This window comes from Stegastes partitus, unplaced genomic scaffold (genome assembly GCF_000690725.1).
Source record: "Stegastes partitus isolate 25-593 unplaced genomic scaffold, Stegastes_partitus-1.0.2 Scaffold478, whole genome shotgun sequence".
NCBI classification, from domain to species: domain Eukaryota; kingdom Metazoa; phylum Chordata; class Actinopteri; family Pomacentridae; genus Stegastes; species Stegastes partitus.
The window spans coordinates 121,081-130,307 of NW_007578209.1; the positions used below are offsets into that span (position 1 = coordinate 121,081).

A 9,227-nucleotide genomic window follows, 5' to 3' on the forward strand; every position below is an offset into this window, starting at 1 on the left:
AGATGCTCCAAACGAAACCTGAACAAGTCAAATTGGGGCTTGATTTTTTTTTTTTTAATTGTTCCTCTTGAGAATAAAAATTAAATAATTTTACATGTATTTTTTAGCAACTGTTATAAATCAATAAACCTACATTTTTACAGAAGTTTGAAGCATTTAAAACAGTATATTAATATTCTGAATATGAGCAAAATCTTCCAAAAACACCACATGACACACAGACAGAATCATGAATAATTTAACTGGAGCTCCGTACAGAGGCCGAGCGTCTTACCCTTTCGTCTGTAGCTGCCTTGGCGCCGTCCTCCGCCGGGCTCTCGGGGACCGGCATCCGGGCCACGTAGAGGCCGTTGAGGGCGGCCATCATCAGCGGCCTCTTCATGGAGTCCACCGACATCTTCTGCCTCTCCAGCGTCTTCAAGAGAGAAGAAAACCCCGGTGTCATGGTTACAGGTACGGGCAGCATGGCAGCACTGACTGACCTGCCATGGCCCGAGCGCAGCCGGCGTGTGCACGAGCAGCAGTGGGTGGGCGGGAATTCGCCGTGCGTTCGTGTGCCGTGTGTGTGCGTTTCCTGTTTGTAGGGCAAACCTGGACGAACCGATCCCCTCCTATTCCGTCTACAGGTGTGAAATAACGAGCTTAAAGCCTATTAGGAAAGACCTGCACCTGCTTATCTGTCTGCTTCCCTTCATCCTTGTTTTCTTCTTCTGATCCTTTCATCTCTTTCTCTACCGCCACCTACCTCTTCGGCCTCCTTGGCTTCACGGAACCCTTTCTGTCATCCCGCCGCCGCCGCCTTCCCTCGTTCCCCAACACTGACCCACATTGCACAGTCCCCTCCTTCCTCCGAGGATTACCTCTCCTAAGCTCTGATGCTATTAAACCTCCAGGACAGCTCCGCCCTTCCCCTCGCCACCTCCCTCATCCCCGGTGGGACGGTCAAAACAACAGCTTGGGGGTCAAAAGGGGGACCCTCCATGTGGACGACAAACCAGCTGGTGTAAATAAGGGTTAACAGCTTCTGGAGCTCTGAGCAACACAGAAACATTTTGGACTAAAAAGAAAAATAAAATCACAGCAGGTGAACCGTGAACAGAAAGGCTTCAGGCGATTATATGATCGAACTCATACCTGGTGCTGCCTCAAATGTTTGCGCCTTAACAGAAAGCTGACCTACACCTAAGAACACCCAACCCAGAGAATAATCTGGAGGGATTTGAGGGGCTTTTAGCTGCCTGGGGGGAATTCAGAGCCTAGTGCTACCCTCTTAGGTGCTGAACCCCAGATTACTGCTAATCAGGAGCTACGGAGCTAGCTAGCAAACAACAGACTGGAACCGTTAAAACTGTACCTCATCGTAGGCTCGTTTGTCCCGCTGCTGACACCAAAATATAAAGTGTGTGTGGATTCACACATTAATTAGCCGTCTGAACCCCAAAACCCACCAAAGAGTATGTTGTTTTTTTTTTTTAATTGGCAAAATGACACCATTCATTAGAGCGAAAGCCTGTAAAAACCGGAAAGAATTATTGAATTTTCCTCTTTTCAATGTCTAAAATCAAAATAACTGCATCCCACTGGTCTGGTTTACAAATTTGCCAGAAAAAGAAGCATTTACACGCAGAAGATTTTGTAAAAATCAAAAGAAAAAGTCATCAGAGACTCGGTCGACGGTCACGAGACAAAACTTCTGCGACTTCTCAGCAGAACTTGGACTGAACTGCAGGAAGTGTTTACAAGGAGCAGGCAGGAGACAATACGGAGACAAGTTAAAAAGGGAAACAGGAAAATATCTGTAGTATGTAGAGGAACCATTTATTGTTCGGTGCTGGTGTCTGTGGGCGCTCGAGTGCAGTTTTTTCCAATTTTTGCAACATAAATAAAAATCCTTGTCGTTATAATATTAAATAACTTTGTCGTATTGCACCACCAGATGTTTCTGACTTCTCTCTGCTGCTGTCCATACATGCGCTGTTTGGTTTGTAGAGTTCAGTGAAAAATGAACCCACAGTGAGAAAAAATGTGTCGGGAACAAAAAATGCTCAGACAATATTTCGGGTTCAAGATGGTTAATAAATGACGTATTATCAGAAACATGTTGGTGTGACTGAAATGTGAGTGTAGGTGTGTAAAGACGTCTCACCCTCTGAGCGAATTCCCTCTCCACGATGCTGTCTTCCAAGGAGAACATCTCTGAGACTGGCCTCTCTTTGACCGGCTCCTTCCTCACCCGCTCCTTCACGCTGGTCAGGTCCGGTTCTGAAATGGAAGGACCTAAAACTCCTCCGTTCACTCCGCTCTGATCCCCTCGGGTCAGCGTCCCACCACCGCCTGCACCACCACCGCCACCAGCAACAGGCCCGCTAACACCCTGGTTCTGCCCAGTTTTGAGGGTGCAGCCGTGGGCTTGGCTTGGGTCCACCGGTCCCTGGTTGCCCTGCGGGCCTTGGTTGTTGTGGTGGTGAGTGTGGTTGTGATTGTGGGCGTGGGTGCGGATTTGAGCGTTGCCAGGTTGTCGAGGAGGTCCGGGGTACTCTGGAGGGGGTTTGTTGGGCAGCTTGGCCAGAGCAGCCTGGAGCTGAGCGCTGATGCTAATGTCCTCGTTGAGGCCCGGGATCTGAACGTCCAGCTCAGGCCTCTCCTCCTCCTCCTCCTCCTCCTCTTCGCTCTCACTACTGTGTATCAGCATGGTAGCATTGGAGAGAGTCTTTTGATGCTGGTAGGCCACCGGTGCAGGTGGCCCAACAGAAGCCTCGGGCGCATTCTGGGCAGGCATCTGCATGGGCAGCTCCATCGGCTGCTGAGGTGGAGGTGGGGGTGGAGGTTGAGGTTGTGACTGAGGGGTCTGTGGCTGGGGCTGAGGGATGGACTGAGGCTGAGATGGCATTACGTGTTCTCTGAGAGTATTCCTCCGATGAAGGGGAGCGTTCATGCTCTTCATCACCAGGCCCTCCATCCCTCCTCCTCCTCCTCCTCCTCCTCCCCCTCCTCCTCCTCGCATGCTGCTGATCACCTCCATGCTGTGCCTCTTGCCCAGGGTGGAGCGGTGCTTAGCAGCGGCAGTTAAAGGCTCGCTAACCTCCTGCAGGGACTGGTGCACCACGGCCGAGCTGTCCGGCTGGAAGGTCTTGACTGACAGCTGCACCATGCGGGTGACCAGCTCCGGACTGCTGCCCCCGATGCAGCGATGCCGGTGGCTGGCCAGGTCCGGCGTGCTGGTGGCTGGGCGGAAGGAGCTGGAGGGGTAAGGCGGAGGAGGGCGCGACATGTGGTTCCTCAGCATGTTAGCCGTGGCCGCGTAGCTTCCCATGTTGGTCCCCTGCTGTTTGGTGTTGGCCAGCTCAGGCGTGCTGACAGTATGAGAGATGGAGCTTCCTACACCTCCTCCGCCGCCTGCACTTCCGTTCACACAGGGGGAGTGACAGGGGCCCTGGCTGCTGGCTGGTCCTCCCTGATGGGGGCCGTGGGACACCGGCTTACTGTAGCTGATCTGCAAAACAGAGAGTCATGTGTGAGACGTATCAAACCAAGAAGCTTAAAAACCAATCAAACACAGAGTCATGTATGAGACGTATCAAACCAAGAAGCTTAGAAACCAATCAAACACAGAGCTCGTCCCTCTACCTGCGGTGTGTACGGTCCAGGACTGGGGCCCAGACCGTGATAAGGGCCCCTCTCCCTCATCTCTGGCTGGCTGTACACCAGAGCCTCAGGCTGCCGGTACGCACAGGCGTTGCTGATGTTCAGACTGCGCAGCGATTGGCTGTGGAAGTCGTGGTGAGCAGGCAGCATGCGCCGCTTCTGCCGCATGACGGTGTCGTACTCGGGGGTGGGCCGGTAGGATGGAGCGATGATGGCGCTGTGGCGGTGGCTGGGGATGTAGTCGGGGCGCATGAGCTCGCTGCCGGGGATGCTGAGGTTGGACGACATGGGCGAGGGCGGGACAAAAGTCTGGGATCGATTGAGGGAGCTCAGGCTGGGGCTGCTGTACATGCTGCCGTTGGCCACGGTACCGTTTCGGAAGGGAAAGTCCACCTGGCAGATCTCCAGACTGGTCTCTGACTTGTAGTACGGGTCGTCATGGAAGATGCTGTCTACAGAGCGAAGAGAGGACGAAGAATAAAAAGAGGAACGATTACATCCGACTTACAAATAGCTTCAAACCATTTATGCAGGATATTGATTTAACCATCTGAACTACAAAAAGATTGAAAGTTATCTTTAAAAAAAATCTGAAATTAGACAATTTATCAGAAACTATATGATGGTTCTTGAACTAACTAACAAGAACCATTTATTCTACATGCCTCAGTTTTTAAAAATAGCCCCAAAAAATTAACTCTACACTCCTACGGGATTTTATATCATGTGACAAAACTGCAGGTTGTGTTGGAGTTCAACTGTTTTTTTAGCTGTTATAAATGCTTAAGAAATAAAGAGTGTTCGTGGCACCCTTCAGCAAAAATGATCATCGTTGGTTTCTGGTTTCACAGCAGCGCCAGCCACCTATGAACAACCAGTGAGAATGTTGTTCCCTTTTTTTACTGAGCCGCTCTCGTGTGAAACTATCTCATGCCCACAAGAAGGCAGACACACATAATCTCAGTCCGGAGTCGATGCCTGAGGTCACACTCCGGAGTGATCTCACACCCACACAGAGCAGCACACCCAAAATGTTTTTCCACTCGCTCCGGCTTTTATTGTCGAGCCGACATCAGTGAAGCTCCTCGGATTATAAGGCAGCCCGAGTGTGTGAAAAAGTCAATGAAAGAGCGGAGCACAAATGAGGTCACCCCAAACGTCGGGCTCTAATTGGCTGGGAGATTGTTAAAATACAAACGGGCTGTGAGTCACACGCCTGATGGGAAAGACACAATTAGCCAAAGTCGAATGTTTGAGTTATTGTCAATGTGGTGGAAAGGCAAAAAGCGAGACGGAGGGCGGTGAAGCTCGGCGTGTTTGTGAGTGTCGGAGGTTCACACGTACCTTGAGAGCTCTGGGTGTCCTGATAATGTTCTCCATACTGGGAATGCACCGACTGGAAGTTACAGGACTGGGGCCGCGGCTGGATGGAGACATACGTTTAGTGCAACACAGTTAAAACGTGGCATTGTTAGCTTTTCTAATTAAGCCGTAGAACCTCAAAACGTACTGAAAAGTCATTAAAAACCACCAAAAGTACGCCGTCTATCAGATCCAGTTAAAATACAAAGAATCATCAACTTTTTTGACAGTCCTTGAACTTTTCGTTTGGAAAACAAAATCCTTTTATTCTACATGGATCAATTCAAAAGTCACCAAAAAAATGCATTATCAGATTCTGTCAAAAAAATAAAAAATAAACGAAATTCTGCACTCTTTGGCAGAACCGTGAAGCCATTAACAACAACCACCAGCGCTGTGACTAAAAATCAGGGACTTCTCAGCTGAACTGGGTTGAACTGCAGGAGGTGTTAACACAGAGCAGGAGACAAGTCCATTCATCCATTATCTACACACCGCTTAATCCTCACTACAATCACCAATTAACCTCAGCATGTTTCTGGACTTTGTGGGAGGAAGCCGGAGAACCCGGAGAGAACCCACGCTGCACGGGGAGAACATGGAGACTCCACACAGAAAGATCCCGGGTGATGCGAACCGGCGACCTTCTAGCTACGAGGCAACGGTGCTAACCACCGAGCCACCTTGCAGCCCCAGGAGACAAGCATGGAAGCAAATTAAAAAAGCAAAAAGTACAGTATTAATAGTATGTAGAGCCAACGTTTTGTTTTCCAGTATAGGTAGCCCCCCTTTTGGGAATTTGGATTCCAGGTTTGTTCCATTTTTGTAGAAGAAAATATTCAATGAAATTCATTTTTTTCTTTATGATGTATGGCGTTATAACTTCATCTCATTGTACCGAAGACATTTCTGAGTTGGCTCCACTTCTAGCCGTGGCTGTCCTGTCTCCATCGAGGTGCAGGACTTCATATTGCAGTGGTGAGTAAAAATATAGCCGGAGCTGAAACGCCAAGAAGCAGCTCCGGGTTCAGAGGGTTGTTTTTTTATTGCATCACTTCCTTATCACGTCTACACTACAGGTGACTGCCACCGACTCAGGTGTTTGCCATGCCCATGGGTTTGCAAACACTCGCAGCTCTCCAGACAGTCATCTGAGCTCTCCAGTGGCCGCACTGAACATCCATTGTGCCACATTTAGCCTCACCATTGTCTGGCCAGCAGGGAGGGAAAAAAAATCACTGCCTTCATTGTCGCACCGGAAATCAGACCAAGCAACACCCTTTGCTAACTTTCCAACAACACCCACCACACCACCAACACACGTTAAAAACCGAGGCTCCACGGCAACAATTAGGAGCTGCCCTGAGTGGGAGAGCGGGATCGGACCGCGAACCGTGGCCATTCCCTCCCAAATCCTCCCTCTTCATCCCGGCTTCTCGTCTCATTTATGCAGACCAGAGGGCCGCAATAAAAAACCCACTTCAAAGCAAAACAAGCCACTTGGTCGCCGTACCAGAGAGAGGCGGTGGGTCCAGGTGGGTCTCCTCCTGATGGGCGCTGGCGAGTGAGTGGGCCTGCAGAGGAACGGTGACAAAAACAGAAGATGACTCACTGGATCATCTATTCAGGATGATCTTTTATATAATTTGTTGTTTCGCACAACCTTCGAAAGGTTGCCGAACTCCACTTTAAAAAGCTTAAAGTGACTGGATGTGTTAGTGGCCTTCGTCTGGCCTCGAGACTCACTCTGCACAGATCTTGTTCTGTTTGTAGAACTTGTGTCTGGCCGTGAAAAGACGAGAAATGTACTTGGCCATTTCCATATCCTCCTGCGGATGCAAACACAAGAGAGAAAAACAGCGATTATTTTCAGCTTTCTGGATCTGCCCCTGCGCTTCGTCTCTTTGCTTTTGTGTTTAAATTCCCACTATAAACCTTGTGCGTGTGTGTGTGTGTGTGTGAGCGGCAGACACAACACTCACCATGTGAAAAGCGATGGTGTCGTCTCGGTTCGTTATCTCCACTGTGATGGCTGCCTTGTTGTGCGCGATGGTGCCGATGTCCTTCCACCTGTCACGCACACACAGAGACAAGAGTTGGGGGATTTTCTCAGGAACATTTTCCTGCATTCGTTTGTGTTTGCAACGGGGACAAAGTCACTACAGAATGAGGAGCGTCTTACTTGTGGAGCATGATGGATCGGCCGTTCCTGTGTTTGACAAACACGCCGATGAAAGACACGCCGATGAAGATATCGTTGGTGTAGTTGTCCTGCGGAGAGATCAAAGAATGAGTTTTCTAGTTTACTTTATAGAGCTGTAATAAAGCTAAGGGCGATAAAATAAAACACATGAAAAGCAGCTGCCAGCCAAACAGCAGGCTGCTCCTGTTTAATTGTATTAATTTCTGATTCTCATAAAAGAGTTTCGATTAACGAGCTACATTCGAACAAAACAAGCGTAATGACAAAGAAACGTGTCCCCGACCAGCTCTGCGAATGTGCTGAGAGGTCCGGAGCAGCGAGTAAACACATTAAGAAACGCATTTATAGCACAGAGGGCATCCTCATCAGAAGGGCTGCTGTGGAAACCATCAGTCCACACAGACGTTTATGTGTTTCCTGAATGAAGAAGGTAATGAATTATCTACAGCAGAACACGACAGGAGAGGGGTATGATCTGAGTCATGCGATTCACATGTTTTATCGCCGAGCAGCTTTTAGCTTCTGTTGCATTTTAACTCACTGAAGTCCTGCACCCCGAGGAAAACACCATGAGCAGAAGTAGACAGAACTGTTTTTTGTGTAGCAGACACAGCTAAGATGCCATGAATGTATTTTATTATTATCATATTACAAAAATGGGAATAAAAACTCAACAGATTTCCTCTAAGCCTCCGTCTGGTTTTCCTACATGCGTTCTAAATGTGCTTCTATCTCCGTTTCCTATCTGCTCTGTGGAAATACAGGCTGCCCTTCCACCAGAAAGTCCCTGCATTTTTGTCTTGTGACCAGCTGAGTCACCAACTGCTTCACAGTTGTGCCGAGAAGCGCACGAGTTTTTGCTTTTATAGAATACGGTGACAGAAACGGGTTTTATCTTTTTAAACAAGGCGTGAGGAAAACAGCGATGTGGAAGAAATATGGTGATTTTTAAGCTTAGATTTGGATCATTTTTCAGACGGTTCTGTGCGTCAGATGAGCAATTTGGCTCTTCCTGTTTTTTTACAGTCTGGTTCTGGTGAATTGTGTAATTTTGGTGACTTCTTTTTTTAAAGATAACATTCCTTTCAACTTCGCTGGCAGGTTTTTGGGTTTAGAAAGTTAGAAGTCCTCCTTAAAATAACCTTTTTGAGTAAGAGTGTATCATAATCTGATAAAAATAAATAGATAAACCAACATTGTGACATGTCTAGATAAATCTTAATGTGAAGGTGTAATGATTCTTAATTACACGTACTGATCAGTCGGCTTTAAATATTAATAGATGCACAAAAACCCAAACTGTCCTTCAAAACACTTCTCTGCATTTTTACAGCTGGGCAGATAAAAGATGCAATGATGAAGCTCAGTGGATGTGACTCAACGTTGGTATTTATTTGGTGCCAGAAGTCACTTTTTTTTTCTCTGTGGAGGGCAAACCCCTGGATCTCCTCCTTTGGAAAGTCCTGTGTGACGTATTTACCTTAGCAGCAAAGCTCTCCTGGCCGAAGCCGTCCAGTTTTTCTACCTCCTTGATGTACAGCAGCTCTGCTTCAGCGGCCTGCATCCGACTGTAAAGGACAGACGGAGATGTTACCGCACATATACTTGTTGTGCACATTTTAAAATGGTACAAAATGCAGCCGACCGTACCAGTGACTCTTGTGCTCCTCGGCGACTTTCTGGGTCCAGTCTTCCAGCACCTTGTCCACATTTGGCCAGTTCTGAGAGAAGACAGAAAAACAAGAGGGACGAAGACAAAACAGCAAGGATCAATGACGAGCAATGTGCTTTGTACGTCGTGTAACAAGATAGATTCTGATTCAGATTGTGTTCGTCGTGTTTTCTGCCTGTCAGTCAGGTATGCGGAGGGAGGAGGAACACAGATGACAGAGGAATGTGTGCCTTCAGGCTGCACGGAGACGCACAAAAACACAAGTCGTGTTTGAAGAGTGAAGGTCTGAGGACTCACCACTGGGAAGAGCACGTACTCCCTGAGGAAGTCCTGAGAGCGGAACTG

The 9,227-nt window shown here is 48.2% G+C and overlaps 1 protein-coding gene across 1 annotated transcript in view; it reads right to left on the reverse strand.

Moving 5' to 3' along the window:
* LOC103360998 (protein tyrosine phosphatase non-receptor type 14) overlaps window positions 1-9,227 on the reverse strand; it is a 56,203-nt gene that overhangs the window by 11,533 nt on the left and 35,443 nt on the right. The window contains exons 6-16 of the mRNA XM_008286966.1: window positions 9,180-9,224; window positions 8,861-8,931; window positions 8,691-8,778; window positions 7,190-7,278; window positions 6,990-7,077; window positions 6,754-6,836; window positions 6,521-6,581; window positions 4,990-5,068; window positions 3,628-4,097; window positions 2,147-3,493; window positions 275-415 (exon numbers count right to left, since the gene is read on the reverse strand). Of these exons, the coding sequence (XP_008285188.1) occupies window positions 275-415; window positions 2,147-3,493; window positions 3,628-4,097; window positions 4,990-5,068; window positions 6,521-6,581; window positions 6,754-6,836; window positions 6,990-7,077; window positions 7,190-7,278; window positions 8,691-8,778; window positions 8,861-8,931; window positions 9,180-9,224 (2,562 nt within the window). The remainder of the gene's footprint in view (window positions 1-274; window positions 416-2,146; window positions 3,494-3,627; window positions 4,098-4,989; window positions 5,069-6,520; window positions 6,582-6,753; window positions 6,837-6,989; window positions 7,078-7,189; window positions 7,279-8,690; window positions 8,779-8,860; window positions 8,932-9,179; window positions 9,225-9,227) is intronic.